The sequence below is a fragment of the Mus musculus genome, chromosome 12 (genome assembly GCF_000001635.26).
Source record: "Mus musculus strain C57BL/6J chromosome 12, GRCm38.p6 C57BL/6J".
NCBI classification, from domain to species: Eukaryota; Metazoa; Chordata; class Mammalia; order Rodentia; family Muridae; genus Mus; species Mus musculus.
Window position 1 is genome coordinate 87,888,253 of NC_000078.6, and position 25,309 is coordinate 87,913,561.

General features: G+C 42.8%; 1 protein-coding gene and 3 pseudogenes across 1 annotated transcript; 3 read left to right on the top strand and 1 right to left on the bottom strand.

Moving 5' to 3' along the window:
• Window positions 901-1,546, top strand: LOC112136085 (annotated as a pseudogene).
• Gm2022 (predicted pseudogene 2022) lies at window positions 4,582-8,470 on the top strand. Its single transcript, NM_001177574.1, has 2 exons — window positions 4,582-4,740; window positions 6,808-8,470. Exon 2 carries the CDS (start codon window positions 7,118-7,120, stop codon window positions 7,550-7,552), a length of 435 nt encoding a protein of 144 aa, NP_001171045.1. The 5' UTR covers window positions 4,582-4,740; window positions 6,808-7,117; the 3' UTR covers window positions 7,553-8,470.
• Window positions 8,487-8,738, top strand: LOC112136086 (annotated as a pseudogene).
• On the bottom strand, window positions 22,713-25,293 carry Gm18616 (predicted gene, 18616; annotated as a pseudogene).

The window sequence follows — 25,309 nt, forward strand, 5'->3', positions numbered from 1 at the left end:
TCATGTAAGATTTTTTTGCATCTTTATACCAGCAATGAGACACCTGTAAGAAGAATCAAAGACAGGGTTCCCCTTTAAATCTCTAGACAAACTACCTGTAGAGGAGGTGATGAAGAAACTGTCTACCATGTTCCAGGTCTAAGGAAGGAAGAAGGATGAGATAAAAGAAAGTAACAAAACCAGTGTAGTGGCCAACAGCACCCAGAGATGAGCAGGGCCCTTCTAGGAAAACAGCAGCATGTAACACCAACTGCAGCCAGGAGGTGTGTGCCAACACACACCCAGGACAGAAGGTCCCAGGAGAAAGTACCCAAAGCTCAGACCCAAGTTGGTCACCACCCAGATCCCTAGAATGTGGTATGACATCCACTTGCGAGTTTCTACTCCTGTTGAACTGATATGTTAAGGGCCAGAAGAGTAGAAGCAGGGACCTCAGAGGAAGGTTGCAACCTCTTGGATCTGGACAACTTCTAGGGACCTAGTCATGTCAGATGCCTCACCTGCCCCATAATGTTGTCAAGCTATCCTGGACCTAACAGAGTGCTAAAGAAATGTGTTTGGATATCTGAAAGGAAGCGAATCAATGTGAGTAGTCTAGAATTTCTGACCTGGGAGGTTGGAGTACCATAATAATCAAGCTGACAAACCATGCCCCCAAGAAAGGAAGAAAGAAAGAAAGAAAGAAAGAAAGAAAGAAAGAAAGAAAGAAAGAAAGAAAGAAAGTATAGCACCTGGCGACTTTGCTGGCATCCTCGGTCCTGAGAAGAAAATTCCTTTATAAAAACAGTTCACACCTCTCAGTTACAGCAAAAGCCATGTGAATTCCTCTGTGCATATGCATGTGTACACATGTGATGTGTATTTGTGTGTGCTTGTGTGTGCAGGTGCACATGTTGGAGGTGCTCTTCTCCACAAGTGTCCATACTCTGTTCTTTCTACCCATCTTTCAAGGAAGGGATGACTTTGTAGGATTCTCAAGGGATGCTTGGCTACCAAGTGATGGATTCCAAGGTTGAACAAAAGTACAACTTTCTAAAACCCATATTTGGGATGATCTCTTTCTATGCTGCCACCAGCCAGCTCCAGTGGCCCTATAGATACCAGCAGAAGGCTCATGCTCATGGCTTAAGTGATGGCTGGCACAGATCTTAAACATGGAGCCTCTCTCAGATGTGACGTCCACTCTCCTGTTTGACTTCTTGGAGTTGTGTGGGAATGCCCTCATGAAGCAGTACCAAGTCCAGTTCTGGAAAATCATGCTTCTCATCCCCGAGGACTACTTGCCCAGAATTGAAGCCATCACGAGCTCAGGGTCCTTCATACCTCTCAAGCAGTTCTTGGAGAAATGTCTGCATGGCAGTGAGGTTCCTGTCCCCAGAGCCTTTCTGATGTCCACCGTCTGCCCCTCTTGATGCCCTTCATCCTACTGTGTGGCAGAAGGGGCAGTAGTAAAGCCACTGAGAAAGAGAATTTGGAAGAATCATGTAAGATTGAGAAATTTGTTAGTGTGTTTTTATATATCTGTACCTTGTGAATGAGTCTTTTAGGGCTGGTTACATGGCTCAGTGTTGAGCAATAATGAATCTTCCAGAGTTCTTGAGTTCAATTCCCAGCAAACACAGGGTGGCTCACAACCATCTATAATGGGATCCTATGCACTGTTCTCATGAGTATCTGAAAACAACTGCAGTGTACAATTAGAAATAAAAATAAATAAATCTTTTTTTTTTAAATGAGGCTTTTGTACTTCACAGCCCTTTGTAGGTCTGTTTCAGGTTTGGTAGTTCTACAGGTGTCACAGACAAATACAAACCTGGCCTTTCTAATTTTCACAAGTCACAAGGAAGGGTAAGAAAATAACACTCCTGGGCATATAGCTAGACATAGCTCCAACATGTAATAAGTACACATGCCCCAATATGCTCATGACAACCTTATTTATAATAGCCAGAAGCTGGAATGAAGTCATATGTCCCTCAACAGAGGAATAGATACAGAAAATGTGGTACATTTACACAATGGAATACTACTCAGCTATTAAAAACAATGAATTTATGAAATTCATAGGCAAATGGATGAATCTGGAGAATATCATCCTGAGTGAGGTAAATCCATCACAAAATAACACACATGATATACACTCAATGATAAGTGGATATTAGTCCAGAAGCCCAGAAGCTCCGAATACCCAAGACACAATTCACAAAGCACATGAAACTCAAGACGAAGGAAGACCAAAGTGTGGATACTTCTATCCATCTTAGAAGGGGGGAACAAAACACCGATGGAAGGAGATACAGAGTTAAGTAGAGACTGAACATAATAGCATCCAGGTAGGCAAAGTGCAGAAGAGCTGACAGTTTTATATCTTCATCTGAAAGCTGCTAGCAGAATACTGACTTCCAGGCAGCTAGAATGAGGGTCTTAAAAAGTCCATGACCAAGGTGACACATCTACTCTAACAAAGCCAGAATTCGAATACTACAACAACCTGAGCCAAGCATATTCAGACCACAAAAGTTGCTGTTGGCTGCATCTTTGCAGGCAGAGAATCCAGTCTTTCCCTTTTTGTGGATCTTTGTGGCCCCACCAGCCAACACCTACAACTTCCTCTAGCACATGTGGTGTTTGTTGTTCTGGGTGTCCTGTGTTGGTCAAACCTGCTTTTCCAAGAACCAATGCTAGTGAACTGATAAAAGCTCACTGAAGATATGCCGTTGGGGTTTGTTTATAATACATTCACCAGTTTTACAGAAATGAATTGCATCGAATTCAAGTCTTCTTGCTTGTGCAGTGAGTACTGCACGGAGTGAGCAACCTCCTCCTCAGCCCTGTCAGCTCACTGCAACTTCCTTATAACTTTGAGTTTCTAGGGTTTAAAACTGAGACAGAGAGAAGTTAGGTCTTCTGAAGGTTTGGTTTGTTCTTTCTATGTTTTGTAAGTTGCTGGGGAGGAGGGGCTGAAACTCAGGTGACTTGCTAAGTTCTAGAGGCAGATGAACTAGGACACTCATGAAAATCTAGCACAAGGGTATCAAACCCACATCCCACATAATTAAAGGAAAACATTGCTTGCAGTAAGTCATTTAAAAATAATATTTTGGGGGGTCTAAGAGACCGGTTAAGAGCAATAATTCCCACCACCGACATGATAGCAGACAAGCATGTGCTACTCCAGTACCGAAGGGGTCGAGTGCCCTCTTTTAGCCTCTTGGTCACCAAGCATGCATGTGGTTACAAATGGACATACACACAAAACTCCTTTATATATACATATATGTATATATATATATGTAATAAAATTATAAAATAGGATTTGTTACTTATAGTGTATGAGTGTGTGGGTGTTTGTTTTTATGTGTGTTTGTCAAAGTACCTCAACACCTGTGTGAAGGTCAGAGAACAACCTGAGAGATTATGTTTTCTCCATCTATCTGAGAATATTCCAGTAGTCAAGCATGGCAGCAAGAACCTTTCCCCACTGTGACAGCAAATCAGCTTTACAGATCTACTCTGTTAAGTGTGTTGTAAGTAAAATTGCTGATCTCTCTATAACCATAGTCCTATGAGGACAATAAGGGATCGTCATGATACAAGCATCCCATATGATATTCCTTTGTGGAAAATGAGCCTTGACTGTAAGAAAACATAGTCATCTCACACCAAGCACCGTTTTTGTTTTTGTTTTTTTGTTTGTTTGTTTGTTTGTTTGTTTGTTTTTGGTTTTCTGTGACAGGGTTTCTCTGTATAGCCCTGTTTGTCCTAGAACTCACTTTGTAGACCAGGCTGGCCTCGAACTCATAAATCTGCCTGCCTCTGCCTCCTGAGTGCTGGGATTAAAGACGAATACAATCAGACACAGCTCCTTTTTTTTAGAGATTATTTAATTCATTTATTTTATGTATATGAGTACACTGTAGTTGTACTGATCATTTTGAGCCATCATGTGGTTGCTGGGATTTTAATTCAGGACCTCTGCTCACTCTGATCAGATTTGGTTATTGCTACAACTAATTACACTGTAACAGTCTTCAGATTCGCCACAAGGAATAATCAGAGGTAGTTTTGGATGGCTGTGAGCATCCATGTGGTTTTGGGGATTTCAACTCAGGACCTTCCAAGGGCATTCAGTGCTAACAACCACTGGGCCAACCCTCCAGCATCACCCCTTTCTTTCAACCCTACATCCCAGGTTTTGGACTATGTGTTTCTGATTTCCCACATTCATTATTTTAAATTTGTCCTCAGTAGCCTGTTTTGTCTCTCATTACCATAGAAAACCAGTAGTGAGTAAGAATTTTCCAGGCTGGCCTCGAACTCAGAAATCCACCTGCCTCTGACTCCCAAGTGCTGGGATTAAAGGCATGGGCTACCAAGCCCAGTTAAGAAGTGTCCTTTTGTTTCTTTGCTCGTTTGGTGTGGTGATTGAATTATGCTTGGATCAGGGTGTGGTACTATTGGGAGGTGTGGCCTTTTTGGATTAGAGTTGCATCACTGTAGAGGCGGGGCTTTGGGGAAATGTATATATACTCAAGCTCTGCCCAGGGTGAGACACAGTAGTCTCATCTTGCTGCCTTCATCTTGGGAGACAAAGGAAGAGGACATCCCACCTAGGCCAATCTGTTCTGTAGAAAGAGTTCCAGGACAGCCTCGCGTACACAGAAAAACCCTATCCCAGAAAGAAAGAATCATCATTCTATCGGCTCTTAGTCTTCCTTCAAAGAAGATGGTACTCACCAGGTAGGTCATGATTTGGGTTCTGGTTATGGAAAGTTCTGGGAGAACATATATTTTCCATTTTTCTTTGAGGATTGATTAAGCTAGGGAGCAGAGGTAACCTGGCCACAACCATGTCTAAAACCTCTTATTGGGCTTCATTGTTGATTATGCTGCTCAGAAACTGGGGTCTTTCATGAGTTGCCTTCCCTACCAGCTTACCTCCTTCCTTCCTTCCTTCCTTCCTTCCTTCCTTCCTTCCTTCCTTCCTTCCTTCCTTCCTTTCTTCCTTCTCTGCAAGAAAGCACGTCCCTCTTGCTTTTGGATTTCACTATCTGCCTTGACATCCCTTGGTAGGTTGTAACCTGGATTTGTAAACCAGATAAGCCCCTCCTCCTGGAAATTTTGTTTTGCTGGAGTATTTTAGCAGCAGCCTCAGAAATGAAACTGGAACCAACAGATGATGTTTACTAGTGTGGTCCTAGCGTTGGTTCAGAAAAGAAAGAGTAAGTTACGCTAAGTGTTAGAGGTAGCTAATATTGGAGTCTTCTTCAGGTACTGTGATATAGGTTAATAGGACTATAAGGGGGAAGGTAGAATTTGAAATGGTTGCACACAGGAAAATACCAGGGCTGCAGTGTCTATCTTGTGCTCACCCTAGCAATGGCCAAAAGTAAAGTCTCAAAAAGGCTCGGCTTGGAGAACACAAAGCTTCATAGCTTTCATTTGTATGCTTTTGAATGTCATTTGTAAAAACTAGCAAATAGGAACTGGAGAAATAGTTCAGTTGTTCAGAGCATTGGCTGTTCTTGCAGAGGACCTGGTTTGGTTCCAGACACTATCTCTAGTAACTGCTCCCAAAGAAAATGTTGGTTTTCTACAAGGGGGTCTCACTATGTAGAGAACCACTCTTAAGGGAAAGCCCCATACCCAGAAGGAGATGGCCAACAGAAAATGAACTCAATAGTGTTTCTGGGGAATTTGTTGTTGTTGTGAATTTGTTTTGTACTATTCTGTCTGGTTGGTTTGTTGCTTAGCCTTTGTCACATCTTAAGGAGATGGAGATGAACTTTCTGGTTGGCCTTTGCTTTTCTGTTTTCACTGGATGCACCAGGACTTCATTTAGTTGTCATATGTGCCTGTGTCAACTGCTTTCATGTGTTATTTTGTGTCCCAAAGTCGATCTAAGTAACACCTGTGACTATTTTCAATTTTTTTCATTCTTCTCTACTGAAAAAAAATTTTAAGAGTAATTCATATCTATGAGCATACTGTACCTGTCTTAGACACAAGATCAAAAGAGGGTGTTGATACCCATTACACATGGTTGTGAACCACTCTTTGGTTTTTGAGAAGAGAATGCACGACCTCTGAAAGAATAGTCAGTGCTTTCAAGCACTGAGCAATCTTTCTAGTCCTGAAATTGTTTTTATTATGCTCCAAGCATGTCCATTTAAAGTGCAGTGGAACATATTTTGAGTGTTCTTGTGATATATTAGAGGCCTGAACACCAATGAACTTGTAATTTTGGGTACTCTAAAAGTGTTTAAAAATGTATTAAAATGTTATCTGAATCTACTAAGTGTTCTATGAAGTCTTAGACTGCTTTTTTTATATAGAACCACGTTCCTCAGAATGATAGTTTCAATTTTTTTATTATGCTATACAAGTCAGCCACCTAGGAGGAACAGAAATATGAACTAACCAGTAACCCCAGAGCTCCCTGGGACTAAATTACAAATTAAAGAAAACACATGGAAGGACTTGTGGCTCTAGCTGCATATGTAGTAGAGGATATTCTAGTCAGTCATCAATTGGAGGAGAGGCCCTTGGTCCTGTGAAGGTTCTATGCTCCAGTATAGGGGAATGCATTGGCCACTAAGCAGGAGTGGGTTGCTTAGGGAGCAGCAGGAAGGTAGAGAATAGGAGGTTTTTTGAGGGGAAACTAGGAAAGGGGATAACACTTGAAATGTAAATAAAGAGAATATCTAATTTTTAAAAAGCTATACAATTCAATGTTGTGTGAAGAAATTTGATAAAAAATTATTTCTGAAATAGATTTCCAAAGAAAACTTATTTAATTTTTTTAAGGTCAATGCATTAACTGCAAAGGTAATGGAGTCCTGCTGTATTTTGTCACTACTGGGGAGACTACAACTTCCTGAGCACCAGGCCAGAAGCTGAAGTACTATTTTGTAACTATCAGAAGCCAGGACTCTGGAACATATTGTGGCTTGTGGACCTTCTATACTTATATCAGTTGCTGTCAGATCTACCACTGTTCAATACTTCCTGGCACCCATCCTAAGACTGTAGTAGCTCTTGGAACTGAGACACAGCTACTGTCAGCCACTGTCTGCCAGGAGTCCCTCACCTGACTCCTGTGGTTGCCTTTTCCATCATGCCAAAGAATAAAGGCAAAGGAGGCAAAAACAGGCGCAGAGGTAAAAATGAAAATGAATCTGAGAAAAGAGAGTTGGTGTTTAAAGAATATGGGCAAGAGTATGCTCAGGTGACCAAAATGCTGGGATGTGGATGGTTGGAAGCAATGTGTTTTGATGGTGTAAGGAGGCTGTGCCACATAAGAGGGAAGTTGAGAAAAAAGGTTTGGATAAATACCTCAGACATTATATTGATTGGTCTAAGAGACTATCAAGATAACAAAGCTGATGTAATCTTAAAGTACAATCAAGATGAAGCAAGAAGTCTGAAGGCCTATGGAGAACTTCCAGAACATGCCAAAATCAATGAAATGGACACATTTGGTCCTGGGGATGATGATGAAATCGTGTTTGATGATATTGGAGAGGATGATGAAGACATTGATGACATCTAACCTGACATAAGCATGCAACCTTCCAAGTTCTTTGAAGATTGCTCAACACAATTGGCATCTTGACATTCAGCTGTTAAATAAAACTTCATTTGGCATACGTGTGTATTGCTAATGCAAACTGATATATTTTATGTTTTGAAGTATTCTATTTCTTTGAAAACCTAAGATGTTGAGTTATCTATCTTAAGTGACAAGTTAACACTTTGTGCTTATGGGTATAATTGAACTTAGGGCAGAGCAGTGTGCACTGTTAAGGGACTGCCATTCCATTTGTGACCTTTCATTTGTAGCCCTTGTTGTATACCCTCACTTGATCCTTTAACTTGTTTCCACCCATAAGTTGTTGCATCATACAGTGCAGTTTTTAAGTTAGATGGGTAGCAATTTTGAGTTTTAAGAATTAGGCATTGCAGAAATTAAATGCTTAGAGGAGATGATCATTTTCTTGTGTTTAAAGATATAATAGTTGACAATGTTTAGATAGAATCTTGTAAGGCATACTCAAAAAAAGAATGAAAATAAAAAAGAGAAGTAAATCTCTTCTGATTCTTGCATAGAGAAATTTTCAAAGCAGGTAGTTGTTAAGAGCACATAGAGTAGTGTTTACTTTCTAAACTAGGTCCTTGCGTTAAGCCATTTTTAAGAAGTTAGCTTCTGTACTGAGGCTTTGGAAAATGAATTATTGTGTATTGAGTAAAGTTAATTACATAATTGTAAAAGCTTTGTTTTCCTTAACCTACGCTTAGGTTAATGGAAAAGGAGCCAGAGCTTAATGAAAATGATGTTACTGTTTTCTGAATGGAGGAGTCCAGAAACAGAGACACATTAAAACCATGTTGGTATATATACATTTTTTCTTTTTAATATGTTCATTATATCTCTGGTGTATAATGAAAATAAATGATTACATGATTTCTGAAAAAGAAAAAGATCAATGCAGTCTGATGATCTCTGCTGGCAAACCAGGAAGGGACTCCCCAACACAAGCCTGCAGTACTATGACCACCAGTGTCTGCTGTGCTACCAGAATGTTTTGGAAGAATGCAGGTCTCTTCCCAAACCATCTTCTTACTCTGGATGGGTTGTAGATCACATCCTCCCCAATTCCGCATGGTACTCACAAGAAAATGTTCCTTACTCTGATAATTCACCATCTGAATCTGTATCAGGTCTGTATCAATTCTCAACACTCATAGAGTTGACTTTCTAGGATTGAGTTCAATGTAGCTCATGTATCTGTATGGAAGTTTACCCCCTTCTTTCAACCATTGCAATTTTTCCTACCTGTTATTGGGGGGGGGTGATACAGGGTTTCTCTTTATATCCCTAGCTATCCTGCAACTCACTTTGTAGACCAGGCTGGCCTCGAACTCAGAAATTCCCCTCCTCTGCTTCCCAAATGCTGGGATTAAAGGTGTGCAACACTATGCCCGGCCTTTTTTTTTTTTTTAAAAAGACTTATTTATTTTATGTATATGAGTACTATACCTGCCTTCAGACACACCAGAAGAGGGCATTTGAACCTATTATAGCATCCTCTATGAGGGTGCTCCCTCAACCACACAACCACTCCTGCCTCACCACCCTTTCATTCCCCTACACTAGGCCATCAATCCTTCACAGGTCCAAGGGCCTCCCTACCATTGATTCCAGATAAGGCCCCTTCAGCTCCTTTAGTCCTTCCCCTAACTCCTCCATTATGGTCCCTCTGCTCAGTCTGATAGTTGGCTGCATGCATCTGCACTGGTATTAGTCAGGCTCTAGCAGAGCTTCACAGGAGACAGCTCTATCAGCCTCTTGTCAGCAAGCACTTATTTGCATCAGCAATAGTGTCTCGGATTTGGTGTCTGCATGTGGCATGGGTCCCTAGGTGGAGCAGTCTTTGGATGGCCTTTCCTTCAGTCTCTGCTCCAATCTTTGTCCCTGTATTTCCTTTACACAACAGTAATTCTGGGTTAAAATTTTGGATATGGGTGGTGGCACCATCCCTCAACTGAGGGTCTATGCCTAACATCTGGATATGGTCTCTATAGGTTCTCCCTCCCACTTTTTGGGTATTTAAGCTAATGTCATTCACATGTTTTCATGGGAAATTACTGTTTTCCTGGCATCTGGGACTTTCTGTTGGCTACTCCTAGTTCTCCTTCCCTTTTGCTACACACCTCAGTCAATTTCCAGACCCTCTGTATGTCTCATTTGTCTCCTCCCTTACCTGATCCTGCCTCCCCCTTTCTCCCTTGCCCTTCTGTATTCCTCCAGAGTCATTGCTACCCTCTACCTCCCATGACTGTTTTGTTCCCCATTCTAAATAGGACCGAAGCATGCACTCTTTGTCTTCCTTCTTGAGATTCATTCAAATTTTATTTTAGGGCTCAAGGAGGCCTTGTGCTTTTATTTTGACCCTTTTGCCACAGGGAAATCAATTATCGACTGATGAAGAGACATTTTCTTCAGGTTTTAGCAATACAGAATGTTGAACTGTATTAATTACCAACAAAAAAGCTGGTTGATTTCCCTTTTACTTTTAGAGTTACACAGGGATTGCACAGGGGGCTTTTTTATCTTTAACCCCCTCCCCCGCTTATCTGTTTCTTCTCAAAGTGTCTGTTTTAGCCTTCTCTTAGAGTCTTTTGGTTTGTCTATGACTGCCAACAGGATATTTGCGTGTTCTCAAGTCTGTTGCTTTTGTCCTTTTATCTGCTTCTCTTCTATTGTCTCTGTTCTATTAAATACTCTCTCTGCCACTATCACTAAGTCCCTCAGACTCTTTTTTCTTAACCTCTAAACTGTCTGTAGATATTTCTTAATATCTGGTGCTGTCTGGATAATGAAAGCTAGAGTGACTGCTTTTACTTTCAGTGATTCAGGGTCCATGGGGCTGTGTTGTTGATATGTCTCCATGGCCCTCTCTAAAAAAAAAAAGCTGTAGTGCATTTATTTTCTTGCTGCCTAATGTCATATACTCTGTCCATATGTGTGGTCTGTCTTGAGGCTGCCTTGAGACCTGCCAGCAGAGCCCAATGGTAGACCATATGTCTCCTCTTTCCTTTAACGAGGTTAAAATGTCAGTCTGGGTGAGTCAGAGGAAAGCGAGTGTGTGTGGGGGCACTAAATGTTTAGTCGAACGTGTAGAATGTGGTAGACATAGCCTATTAATAAGTCTGACAAACTCAAAGTTACATCATCAAAGTCATCTCATCAAATTCACCTTATCAAGGTTACATCATCAGAGTCATCTGACAAAGTCATCTCCTCAAAGTTATCTTGTCAAAGTCATCTCACAATGAGGAACACAAAAATACAAATAAAACCTTCCCTGTCTGTGGAGCAGGAACAAGAAACAATCAGAAAATGTTGCTCATGAAATAGATGTCTCGATGACACCCAAAACACAAATCCAACCATTTCTCTCTATCAAGTAGAATTGAGAAACAGTCAAAAGTGGTGAACTAACAAAAGAAAAGAACCAGATTGGTGGGCATCTCTCTGCTCCCATAAAAATAAGTCCACCCCATACGAAGACTCAGGACCTTTCCACTATCTGCAGTAGCCACCCTCACAGAATTGTCTATCTCTAACTGCAACTGGCCACAGGTACAAAATCAAGGAATTGTATCAGATGGGTGGACCTTTTAGTTCCCTGAGTCACGCCCACCCAAACTGGGACTAACAATGTCCCCTAGCTCCACTATTGCCAAGGCTCCCAGACTTGCCAGCACCTGCCAATTATGTTAAAGGCCACAGTGTCTTTGTAATAAGATTCTTGAACATGTACCCTCAGCTTGCTGCTTACTACAAAGCCTTGCCCAGACAGACATTTGATTCTCCCCTCACCTCCACCAAATCATTTTGGGTGACAGTTGTGTTATTGGGGTATGGGTGAGCTAGCTCAAATAGAATAAAGACCCTGCTCTTAGTTGCATCAGATCAGGTCCTGAAAGTGTTTTTGGGCCATTAACAATCTATGGCATTATATTTTGTTACATTGGCTGGGAAGTTGCACATGACACACAGGACTACTTATCTGGAAGGTCTTGAAGGTCTCAAAACTAGTCTAGGTATTTGTGTTTTTATGTTTGTAACATTGTGTAAAACTTCCTGCTTCTTGCCTATCTGACCCCTGAATATCTGTTTCTGTGAGATCTGCAGAGCAGAACAGAAGCAAGCTTGTGTAAAGATAAATGTGGAACTCTTCCAGCTGTGTTGAGATGATTTAATTGTGTGGAACCTGGTGACTTGTGTTGCCGTGGTAATTCTAGGTTTGAAGCCATGCTGAGGAATTTGTCTGAGTGCCAGAAGTTTTCTATGTGATCTGAACAGGTGAGTACTTGTGCAGTGATTTGTGTGGTGCCAAATTTGTCTGTTAGAAACTTTCTATGAGATCTACTGAGCAGAACAAAACATGTGTAAAGAGAAATGACTTATGTTGCTATAGTACTTTTCCCAGGTCTGAGTAAACATTAGTACTGCAGGTTGTCTCATGTGGAGCACCACCTTCTGGTTGTTCTTATTTACTGCATGCTGCATCATTTTTTTTTCCATGTCTGAGTGGTACTACATCCATCTTCTGTGAGCACCACCTTCTGGTTGATTCGTGTTAGTTCAGGCAATATCTTTTAATGGTTTTGTTGTGGTTGCAGGTTGTCTCTGTTCAAAGATTCTGAGTGGCACCACATCTGTATTCTGTGAGCACCACCTTCTGGTTTGTTCTTGTTACTTCAGGCTATATCTTTTAATGGTTTTGGTTAGTTTTTTTTTCTGGTTGTGCCTTTTTCTGTTCAATAATTCTAAATGTTACCACATCTTTCTTGGAACAAGGCCTTGAATTTGTTCTGTGGTTGATTTGAGGTTAGGACAGACATGTCTGGGAGCCTTGCTAATGGTGGAACCACGAGACATCATTAGTCCCAGGTTGGGTGGGCGTGACTCAGGGAACAAAAAGGTCCACCCATCTAGAAACAATTCCTTGATTTTGTACCTGTAGCCAGTTGCAGTTAGAGATAGACGTATCTGTGAGCTGTGGCTACTGCTGATAGAGGACAGGTCCTGAGTCTTGGTCTGTGGTGAACTTGTTTTCAATGGAGCAGAGAGATGCGCACCAATCTGGTTCTTTTCTTTTGTTTGTTAACCACTTTTGGCTGTTTCTCATTTCTACCTGATAGAGAGAAATGGTTGGACTTGTGTTTTGGGTGTCATCGAGAGGTCTATTTCATGAGCAACATTTTCTGATTGTTTTTGTTCCTATTCCACAGACAGGGAAGGTTTTATTTGTATTTTTGTGTTACTTATTGTGAGATGACTTTGACAAGATAACTTTGAGGAGATGACTTTGGCAGATGACTGTGATAATGTAATGTTGATGAGGTGAATTTGATGAGATGACTTTGATGATGTAACTTTGAGTTTGTCAGACTTATTAACAGGCTATGTCTACCACATTCGCCAGGTCCACTTAAACATATAGCTCCCCCACCACCAACACCAACACCACCACATGCTCGCTTTCCTCTGACTCACCCAGACTGGCATTTTAACCCTCTTGATGGAAAGAGGAGACACTTGGTCTACCATTGGGCTCTGCTGGCAGGTCTCAAGGCAGCCACAAGACAGACCACATATTTGGACAGAGTATATGACATTAGGCAGCGAGAAAATAAATGCCTTACAGCTTTTTTTTTTTTTTAGAGAGGGCTATAGAGACATTTTGAAAGACCCCCGAAGGGAGACCCTCACTCAAGCCTCGGGATGTGGCGCGGACCCAAGAGAGATGTGGAGACCGAAATGGCGTACACACAAAGCTATTTAATAAAGCGGGGGGGGGCGCTGGGGCCAGCGCGCTGGGGCCGAGATTCGTACACCTCTGCATAGGGTAGAGGAGTCTCGACCACGACTCAAATTTTTCACAAGCTTTTAAAGGCAAAAACCACAAACTGGGAGGGGGGGTGGGGAAGGAATAGGGGAAGTTTAACAACCACAAGTTTACTCAACCAAAGAGTCATATCCTGTGTTTGGCAATACATCTGGCCTGTTGAAACATTCTGTGGTTGTTCCAGAAAATGTTTTTCTCAAGTATGTTTTCCAGATGGGAGGGGGTGGGCTCCGAGGTAAAAAGTTCATGTTCTCACAAGAGGCCAGTAATTTTTCATTCTTTATTCCCCACTTCTTCTTGTAAGTAATTCTAATCTTAGAATTTCAGAAGTCTATATCTCTATGTGGAGAATACTGCATTTACTCTATCTTTAACATGGGAACAAAAACAGAATAAGGCGGATTAGTAAACAGAACTAGGCAGGGACCCTTCTAGTGAGGCTTGAGGGTCTCAGCATGACGCAGGTGTACGCAGATCAGATCTCTGGCTGGAACTGGTAAGATGTCCTTGGGGTACCCAGCTCGTTTACTGTAGCCAGTTGTGACCAGACTTCTTTCTGCACCACCTGTAAGCCTTATAACTTAGTATACAGATCATTATTATAACAACATAGGTTTAAACACATTATTTAAGACAGTGATGGGCATAGGAGCCCCATAAAGGATCTTAAAAAGAGTAAAACCGAATCAAGAGGGAGTATTCTCAGTTTTAAATAGGGCAAGGGGAAGGGGCACCAAGTAAGTCTGTGCCAGTCTCTAGGATTAATTTTGTCAAGGTCTGTTTAGAGTTTTATTTATTATTTTTATCTGTCCTGAGTTCTGAGGTCTGTACAATTTTTATTTGACCTCTAAATACTTGGCCACATCCTGACTTACCTGGGCAACAAAGACAGGACCATTATCTGACACTATTGCTTTTGGCACTCCGAACCTTGGAAAATTTTTTCTAATAATTTTCTTAATGACTATCTGAGCAGTCTCATTTTTACAAGGAAAAGCTTTTATCTATCTTGAGAACGTTTACAAAAACCAGAAGGTATTCATACACATATTTTTTCCAGTAAAGTCTATTTTTCAGTAGATGTCAGGTCTGTCTTCTCATGAGAGGACTAGTTTTCTTTCTTCAGTTTCTACTATTTTATACAGGGTTTCTTTTACCAGTCTTAATTTGTCTATAACTTGATAGTCTTTAGACTGTCAGGATCATTGCTCTTTAGGATGCCTGGGCGGTTAGATTTGCCATCTGATTTTTTTTAGCCACAGCATCTTAGGTCTTTCTCTGCTGATGTCAACAGCTCTCTTTGTCTGTATATTGCTCTGTACAGTGGCAAGAGCATACCTGCTGTCCGTGTAGACTTTTCTTTTACCATTTATAGAGCTTGTATTAAAGCCACAAGTTTGGCTTTTTGGGCTGAAGTTTCTTTAGGGAGGCTGCTGGCCTAGATCACTTGCTTTCTGTCCATCACTGCACTGCTGTCCCCGCCTTCCGCTTACCCTTAACCTCGAGGCTACTGCCATCCGTGTACCAGTTTAAACTCTCAGGCCAAGGCTGATCTGATCCTTCAGATCATTTCGTGTATGAGTTCCTTCTGCCAGAATGTCAGCACAATGATGAGTAGGTGAAGTCTCAGGCAGTAGTGAGATTGAGGACAGCAGGGGGAGCGAAGGTCACTCGTTCAGTCAACAAAAAGCTCTGACAATGTGTCCATCGGTCAGGGGAACAGTTGGATAATGCTTTCAAGAGCGTTAGTCAGCCATCGGTCATGGGGGCTGAACCACACTTTCTAGGACATGTGCCAAGTTTTGTCTCAGAGTCAATTTATCTGCATCCTTGACCAGAAGCCACTATGTGCAGACAAGCAGGCCATCCTACAGCCACCAGGTCTAATTTTTTACAAGTATGCCACAGGTCTTTTCCAGGGTCCCAATCTCTGAGTAAGAACTTCTTTGGCAATACCTTTGTTCTCAGTCACATCTAGGAGTCCCATAGCTGGGGATAACATCAGGGCAGTCTTAATGGCATCCAAGGCCATCTAAGGTTGTTCTTTATTTCTCTATATACGAAGGGCTGTTTATCTCTTTAACTCAGCAAACCTGGAATCCACAATCTGCAAAAGCCCGCAGTGCCCAGGAACTTTTTAGCTTATTTTGCACTGGTCGGTGGAGGAGTATGAAACACAGTCTCTTTTTCTAGCTGCTTCAACAGGTAGGCCACCGGACTCTTCTAAGGACTCAGCTTCTGTATTAGCACCCCTTTTGTTATCTCTTAAACACATTGATCTTTAGCCAAAAGCTTTCGTTTGTTGCCAGGTACTATCTAAGTTTTTTAATTTTCCTGACTTTTGTGACCAGCATTTTATTTTTCTTATCTTTCTGTCTCACAGCACAGCTCTGATTCTGACTCTGGTTTCTGTCTTTGTCAGCCTCATGTTTCCTTAACTCTTCTTCTTGTCTGACTCTTATTTACTGGTTCTTCCTCTAAATATTTCTCATTCAGAGTATCTCTCTCATTTCAGACCTCTCTAATCTCCTTCATCTCTATTTTCACTTCTCTTCACTGTTAACCTCTCTATTTGCCACTGTCATCTATCTCTCCTGAGTCTGCTGAAGATTTGCTTTTAGCTCACTTCTTTGCAGACCTCTATCCTTCCTTTGTTTTTCCTCCTCTGCACTTTCTTATCTACTTACACTAACTTTTTTACCAACTTACCCTGTTCTTTTCTTTGCTTTTGTAACTTCCTGTTACCTTGGTCAGATTGTTGGGACTTTCTAGTCCCACAGAGATGAGACCCCCATCAGAGCCTGGCAGTTAGACTCACAGGTGCTCCTTACCTTGGACAGAAGCCCCAAGTGGGCAGATGCCTCCCTAACTGGAACTTGGAACAGACTCACTGCCAGCAACTCAGGGTGGTGCCACCTTCTGAGAAGAGGGAACTTTAGAGCAGAGACGGGAGTGCAGCTCTCACAGCTGGCTGCAACCGGCACTTATCTTAAAGTGAAAGCAGTTTTTCTGTTAACAAGAGACGGGATGCAAGGGACAGGGGAATGAGAAGCAATCAGGGAAACCTGCGGAGCTCTTGGCCAGCTACTCTCACAGCCTCTTCCTCTTTTTTTTTTTTTAGCAGCCACGACATCCAGGGCCACTGACGTTTTAAGGACCACTCCGGATTTTTCAAGCTCATTTCCCCCTAGGCTCCAGGTCCATGGGCGGGACCACTGTGACCTGCTGGCTGCTCCCTGGAGTTGGAGTGGGAGGCAGGGCAGCTGAGGATCTGAAAGGAAGTGGTCAGCATAGGGATCTGACAGGATTCTTAGGCTTATTTCAGAAGGCATAACTCAAAAACAGTCGTCAGTCATTAGTCCAAGTCTGAACACAAAGAGACACACAAGACACACACAGAAACCGAAAATGAGAGACAGGTTCAACGATAAGGACAATAGACGCAAACACAAATGCTAAGCCAAAAAGAAACCCAAACCGGCACCGAGTTGGGGTAGATAGACAAAAACCGAAAGAATCAGATGGCCGCGGAGCTGTCCGCGAGCCCAGATGGTCTAGGAGATTGATCTCCTCGTGACCTTGGGGGTCCACCAGGCGTCCCTGATCCTCCCCCGGTCCTCCTAGGACGTCTCCTAGGGAGAGCGGACGTTAGACACCTGGATACGTCTATCCTTATCTACGCCCTTCTCTCCATCTCGGAGAGCGGCCTCTTCGAGCGTCTGCTAAAAACCGAAAGTGCGATCGCTTCAACCCGATTGTGACAGAATGATAGTATAAACAAACAAAATTACCAAGCGACAGAACTTACCCGATAGGATGGTCTCGGTCTCTTGGGTGGTTGCGTCAATCCCGGACGAGCCCCCAAATGAAAGACCCCCGAAGGGAGACCCTCACTCAAGCCTCAGGATGTGGCGCGGACCCAAGAGAGACACGGAGACCGAAATGGCGTACACACAAAGCTATTTAATAAAGCGGGGGGGGGGGGGAGCCAGCGCGCTGGGGCCGAGACTCGTACACCTCTGCATAGGGTAGAGGAGTCTCGACCACGACTCAAATTTTTCACAAGCTTTTAAAGGCAAAAACCACAAACTGGGAGGGGAATGGGGAGGGAATAGGGGAAGTTTAACAACCACAAGTTTACTCAACCAAAGAGTCATATCCTGTGTTTGGCAATACATCTGGCCTGTTGAAACATTCTGTGGTTGTTCCAGAAAATGTTTTTCTCAAGTATGTTTTCCAGATGGGAGGGGGTGGGCTCCGAGGTAAAAAGTTCATGTTCTCACAAGAGGCCAGTAATTTTTCATTCTTTAATTTCAACAACACAGCCCCATGGACCCCGAATCACCAGAAGTAAAAGTAGCAGTCACTCTAGCTTTCATTATCCAGACAGCACCAGATATTAAGAAAAATCTCCAAAAAGCTGAGAGGCTAAGAAAAAAGAGTCTGAGTCACTTAGTGATAGTGGCAGAGAGAGTATTTAATAGAGGAGAGACTATACAAGAGAAGCAGATAAAAGGACAAAAGCAACAGACTTGAGACCAGGCAAAGATCTTGTTGGCAGTCATAGACAAACCAAAAGACTTTAAGAGAAGGCTAAAACAGACACTTTGAGAAGAAACAGATAAGCGGGGGAGGGGCTTAAAAATAAAAATGCTCCCTCTGTAATCCTTGTATAACTCTGAAAGCAAAAGGGAAATTTTCCAGCATTTTTGTTGATAATTAATACAGTTCAACATGCTGTATTGCTAAAACTTGAAGATAATGTCTCTTCATCAGTTGATAATTGATTTCCCAGTGGCAACTGGATCAAAATAAAAGCACAAGGCCTCTTTGAGCCCTAAAATAAAATTTGGATGAGTATCAAGATGAAGGAAGACCAAAGAGTGCATGCTTCAGTCCTATTTAGAATGGGAAACAAAACAGTCATGGGAGGTAGAGGGTAGCAGTGACCCTGGAGGAAGAAAGAAGGGCAAGGGAGAAAAGGGGGGGCAGGATCGGGTATGGGAGGAGACAAATGAGATGTACAGAGGGTCTGGAAATTGTACTGAGGTGTGTAGCAATGAGGGAAGGAGAACTGGGAGTAGCCAACAGAAAGTCCCAGATGCCAGGAAAGCAGTAGTCTCCCAGAAACCCATGGGGATGACATTAGCTAAAATACCCAAAAAGGGGGAGGGAGAACCTATAGAGACCATATCTAGAGTTTAGGCATGGACCCTCAGTTGAGGGATGTTGCCACCACCCATATCCAAAATTTTAACCCAGAATTACTGTTGTGTAAAGGAAATACAGGGACAAAGAGTGGAGCAGAGACTGAAGGAAAGGCCATCCAAAGACTGCTCCACCTAGGGACCCATCCCACATGCAGACACCAAATCCCAGACACTATTGCTGATGCAAAGAAGTGCTTGCTGACAAGAGGCTGATAGAGCTGTCTCCTGTGAGGCTCTGCTAGTGCCTGACTAATACTAGTGCAGATGCATGCAGCCAACTATCAGACTGAGCAGAGGGATTATAATGGAGGAGTTAGGGGAAGGACTGAAGGAGCTGAAGGGGCCTTATCTGGCATCAATGGTAGGGAGGCCTTTGGTCCTGTGAAGACTTGATTGCCTAGTGTAGGGGAATGAAAGGGTTGTGAGGCAGGAGTGGTTGTGTGGTTGGGGGAGCACCCTCGTAGAAACAGGGTAAGGGGGCATGTGATAAGAGGTGTGGAGAGGGGAAGCTGAGAAAAGAGATAATATTTGAAATGTAAATAAATGAAATATCCAATAAATAATTCAGACTGTTGATCATCCACTAAGAAAGCCTTATTCTGTCAACTATGGGTGACCTCCCTACACCCATGGCATGCATACTTGGACTCTGGGCCCTGGCATTAGTCAATGACCAATGTGTCACAAAGTAGCACAAGCTGGCCCCCACCCTGTTTACACATCAGTGCAGCAATGGACTTCTGGTTAAAGACAATGCCAGAATGACTCATTGTCAGCCTCTCTTCTTAAATGCCCTCAGGATGACTTTTCAGCTGCCCTCCTACCTGAACCTGAGCTTGATTAATGGGTCCCTGTTTGACTGCTCTGATGGATTCAGGGGTAACATGGTTCACCAATGACAACAGCCTCAATTCAGGGTGGACAGAGGTATGCTGGGGCAGAGGCTATTTCAAACACCAAGATCATATGGGCAGAGTCACTCTTGACAGGAATATTAGCCCAGAAAGCTGAACTGGCAGCTCTGACCAAGGCATTAGAGCTGAGAAAAGACAAGAGATACAGATGACTGAAGTGCCTTTGCTACTGCTCATATCTATGGGACTATTTGTATATAGAGAACCTTCTAATAACAGAAGGAAGAAAGAAACTCCCAACTCAGAAGGCAACAAGATAGCTGAGTGTGTGACCCTAGAAACTTGGTCCCCATGTCCTTGATTACCCTAGACTTAGGAGATCTCACCCTCTCAGATAGACAGAAAATGTACAAATCAAAACAAACCTGAGATTCCACCTCACACCAGTCAGAATGGCCAAGATCAAAAATTCAGGTGACAGCAGATGCTGGCGTGGATGTGGAGAAAGAGGAACACTCCTCCATTGTTGGTGGGATTGCAAGCTTGTACAACCACTCTGGAAATCAGTCTGGCAGTTCCTCAGAAAATTGGACATAGTACTACGGGAGGATCCCTCAATACCTCTCCTGGGCATATATCCAGAAGATGTCCCAACCGGTAAGAAGGACACATGCTCCACTATGTTCATAGCAGTCTTATTTATAATAGCCAGAAGCTGGAAAGAACCCAGATGCCCCTCAACAGAGGAATGGATACAGAAAATGTGGTACATTTACACAATGGAGTACTACTCACCTATTAAAAAGAATGAATTTATGAAATTCCTAGGCAAATAGATGGACCTGGAGGGCATCATTCTGAGTGAGGTAACCCAATCACAAAAGAACTCACACAATATGTACTCACTGATAAGTGGATAGTAGCCCAGAAACTTAGAATACCCATGATATAGGATACAATTTGCAAATCACATGAGACTCAGGAGGAAAAAAGACCAGGATGTGGATGCTTTGCCCTTCTTAGAATTGTGAGCAGAATGCCAATTGAGGGAGTTGCAGAGACGAAGTTTGGAGCTGAGATGAAGGGTTGGACCGTCTAGAGACTGACATATCTGGGGATCCATCCAGTAATCAGCCACCAAACGCTGACACCATTGCATACACTAGCAAGATTTTGCTGAAAGGACCCTGAGAGACTATGCTGGGGCCTGGCAAACACAGAAGTGGATGATCACAGTCAGCTATTGGATGGATCACAATGGAGGCGCTAGAGAGAGTACCCAAGGAGCTGAGGGAACTGTAACCCTATGGGTGGAACAACAATATGAACTAACCAGTGCCCCCCAGAGTTCCTGTCTCTAGCTGCATATGTATCAGAGGATGGCCTGGTTTGCCATCAGTGGAAAGAGAGGCCCATTTGTCATGCAAACCTTATATGCTTCAGTACACAGGAATGCCAGGTCTGGGAAGTGGGAGTGGGGGACTTTTGGGATAGCACTGGAGATGTGCCACGCACTCTGGTGGAGTCAGCTTGACAGGCGAGAGCTTGGAAGCTATCTCATGAGGAAAAGAGTTTCACGGAAGCTCCCTCCTGGAGTCTGGCGAAAGCCACGCTCTCCAGTTGGGTCAGTTTGACAAGCGGAAGCTTGGAAGTTGCTGCCCACGAGGAAAAGAGTTTCACGGAAATTCCCTCCTGGAGTCTGGTGTTCCCTCTAAACCATAAATTAATTTTCCACTCCCGAGTCATTCTAGTGTATGGATCCACGTGCCCTCTATTAAGCATTACCCTATTATAAGTGCCTTTTAAGATTGAATTCTGACATAGCTAAAGCCTCTCCCAGTGTTCCAAGATCCCAGATTACAACAAGGTAGTTTAACCTATTCAGTAACTAATTAAGCATTACAATAGACAGAGCTATTAGCTCAACAAGTCAACAGAAAGAGCCTGGGAATCTCACTGAGATTGAAATCTTTAGTACAGGCTACATTCCATACCTATAGCAAGCTGATATACTCTCCTGACAAATGGGGATTCTCCAGACTAGATAAGATTTAGCAAGGCCTAGGAATTTAGGGGTCCGTGACACTACATTATTCTTGAGGCCTGCCAAGAGTAATTACCCGCTGGTGCTTTTAACACTAAAGTGTGAAATTCTTGCCTGGCACTAGGCTGATCCTAGGCAGGGCTGATAATCTCTATTGTAAACATTTATCTAGTTCTTGCAAATTCCTTTCGTAGTCATTCTCTTGTATCTGGTAAATTTCAGTGTACCTTGTCTGGTGTGACATATAGCCCCTGGAATTCTGTATTATAAAAAGTCCGAGGCTCGACCTGAGATGACATTCAGATTCTACACAACCTCTCCTGTGTGCGTCTGTTTGTCAATTTAATCCTACGCTTTGCCCACCTGCTTGAGAGACCCATTCCACACAGACACGGGGACCCAGAGGATCTGCAGCAGAGATGTGAATGAAGAAAGTACCTAATTTAAAAAAAAAAAAAAAAAAGAAAAAAAAAAAAAGAAAATGTGATCTGGGCCAAAAACCTGCCCATGTCTTAGAGTAATAAGGGATGATTGAGGACAGCTGACTACAAACTAATTGTACCAGAGAAAATGGGCGTACACTTACTGATAATTATTCACTGTTGTTCACACATGGGATCCCTGAGAATGTGGGACTTAGTCCACCAGTTGCACATGTGAATTGGAGATGGTAATTTGAAAATAGCTTAAATTGTTGAAATCTATAGGAAAAGACAAAGGGTGCAGCTAAGTACTAAGTGCCCTTTCTTACCAAGCCTTGTAATTTGTGAAAATTAGAAATGCCAGTTCTGTATCTGTCTGTGACACCTATATGAATACTATGAAACCTGACAAGGGACTGACATAAGGCAGTGAGTTATAAAACCCTCATTTAAAAATATTTATTTATTTTTATTTCTATGAGTACACTACAGCTTTCGTCAGAAACACACAAGAAGAGTGCATTGTATTCCATTACAGATGGTTATGAGCCACCCTGTGGTTGCTGGGAATTGAACTCAGGACTCCTGCAAGAACAGTTAGTGCTGTTAACCGCTGAGCCATCTCCCCAGCCCTAAAAGCCTCATTCAATGGTACAGATATATAAAAACACACTGATGAATTTCTCTATCTGACATGATTCTTAAAAACCTGCTGTGTCAGTAGCTTTAATGTTGCCCCTCCTGCCACACAAAGGATATTGAGAGTGCCAGAAGGAGATTGTCAGAAAGCCTATGGGGACATGAACCTCTGCATTGAAGATATTTCTCCAAGAACAGCTTGAAATATTTGAAAGAGCCCATCTGTCCTGATCTTGTGATGGCTTCAACTCTGGGCAAGTAGTCCTCGTAGGTGAGAAGTATCATCTTTCAGAACTGGATCTGGTACTGCTTCATGAGGGTGTTCTAGACATGTGTTTTAGAAAGTTGTCCTGTTTCTCAACTCTGGAATCCATCACTTGGTAGCCAAGCATCCGACAAGAATCCTCCAAATCTATCTCTTCCTTGAAAGGTAGGTAGAAAGGAATGGAGTATGGACACTTATTGTGGAGATGAGCAAGAATGAGGTCTCCCACTTTGGGATGAAGCATCCAGATACCAGAGGCCACCACTGCTGCAATGGGGAATTGCACCCCTTCATGGTGAGAGCCCACTTCTTCCTCCCCTTGTTTCACAAATTACTCTGCCAGTTTGTACTGGACAAAGTCCAGCCCCTCAGGGTTAGGAGTGACAGGCACCAGATACCCACCCGATTGTACATGCTTTCCAGAGAGCAGGCTATGGATCTTGTCAAAGACCTCCTTCAGCTTTGAACTTGTGATGCTAGAGATCTGGCTCAGTGGGATGGTGGCTGCCTTCTGCCAGTCCAGTTTTATCGTTTTATTCTGACTGTCCTTGCTGGTTAGGTCTTCAAAGAAAAACACAATTGGCAGAAGCATCCTGTAGTTGCTGGTACCACTGCATCTTACTATCTTGTACCTTCCCCTGCTGGTCTTCAATCTGTGTCCCTGCTGGGCTTGGGCTGGGTACAGAGCTCTGGGCAGGAGCCCCTGGCCCCCAATGAACCTGTGACTCCTTCCACTTGAGCCAGGGCCTCCTCCTCCCTCACTTCAGAGGCTCCAGTGATCTTCTGCTCCAAACTCAAGACGAGGTCCAGCATCTGGAGCAGGGCCAGCTCAGCTTCAGCTTGGTTCTCTGCTGTCGGATAGCCACTCTTCAAGGTGCTGTGAATGATTCTGGAAATGAGGCCACACAGCTGGTTGTCCAAGGAAGCCAGGTCCACATTCAGCAGGTCTTTGTGCTGACTGGAGGTATCTAATTGCTGGTTGATCTGCAGGGTCTACATTGGCACCATACATTTATTTGTGTTATTAAAAACCGGAGCAGGAGCAAGTCCCTTTCTGGTACTAAGTCTCCTGTGCCCAAGAAGTGCCAGAAACATGGTTTTCAAGTAGATCTAAACCTCTAGCATCACCAGAGGTCCCAATTCTGGACCATGTCCAGATCAGTTCACAGTGGCAGTTAAACTGTAAATCACTTGCCCTGGGGGCCTTTTTAAAAAACAAACAACAACAACAACAACAAATTCCCAAACCATACTTGCTAAAAATTCTGGCAAATATGTACTTTTATGTGATGTGGAATTTGGGTGGAATTTGAGTTTCTTTGTAGATATGGACGACCAAGGGGTTGTTGAAAACTAATTGTATTAAATGTCTTTTGCTAAGCCTTCTGCTCACACTTTTGTGACTATCTGAAGTATATAGTTTGTGTATATTGATAGAGCTCATTTATAACTAAAGCATTTAATTTTTTGTACTAGAAAAACTTTTGGATATTTTAATTCACTTTTCAGATATGGTAACTTAGGTTAGTTTAATTACTCAATTAAATTAATGAATAGTTTTGGACACTTTAAAAGAGCTCATAATTGCCTGCTACTATGGCTCTAGGACTCATGATATCTTCCATCTTCTGTAGGCACCTGAATACATAAAGCTCATACAAATATACATCAATAAAATAAATCTTGACAAAAAGAAAAGAATGTAGTAGAACAGGTAGGAAAGGGGGCTGGAGAGATGGCTCAGCGGTTAAAGGCACTGGCTGCTCTTCCAAAGGTCCTGAGTTCAATTGCCAGCAAACACATAGTGGCTCATTGCCACCTATAATAGGATCCAATGCCCTCTTCTGGTGTGTCTGAAGGCAACTATAGTACTCATATACATGAAATAAATAAATCTTTAAAAAATATATAAAAAGGCCAGGCTTGGTGGCACACACCTTTAATCCCAGCACTCAGGAGGAGGAGTCAGGCAGATTACTGAGTTTGAGGCCAGCCTGGTCTACAAAGTGAGTTCCAGGACAGCCAGAGCTATACAGAGAAACCCTGTCAACCCCCCCCAAAGGCCCCCCAAATAAAATGAAGGTGTAGGAAAGATCGGAATGGTTGAAAGAAGGTGGTAAATTTCCATACAGATACATGAGCTATGTTGAACTCAATCCTAGAAAGTCAACTCTATAAGTAGTGAGAATTGGTACAGGCCTGATACAGATTCCGACGATGGTGAATTATCAGAGTAAGGAGCATTCTCTTGTGAGTGCCATATGGTATTGAGGAGGATGAGATCTACAACCCATCCAGAGTAAGAAGATGGTTTGGGAAGAGAACTGCATTCTTCCAAAACATCCTGGTAGCACAGCAGACATTTGTGGTCACAGTGCTTGCAGGCTTGTGTTGGGGAGTCCCCTCCTGGTTTGCCAGCAGAGACCATCAGATTGCATTGATCTATTTCTTTTT

Excerpts from the sequence above, each read along its gene's own strand:
- Gm2022 (NM_001177574.1), top strand. The coding sequence starts at position 7,118 with ATGCCAAAGAATAAAGGCAAAGGAGGCAAAAACAGGCGCAGAGGTAAA.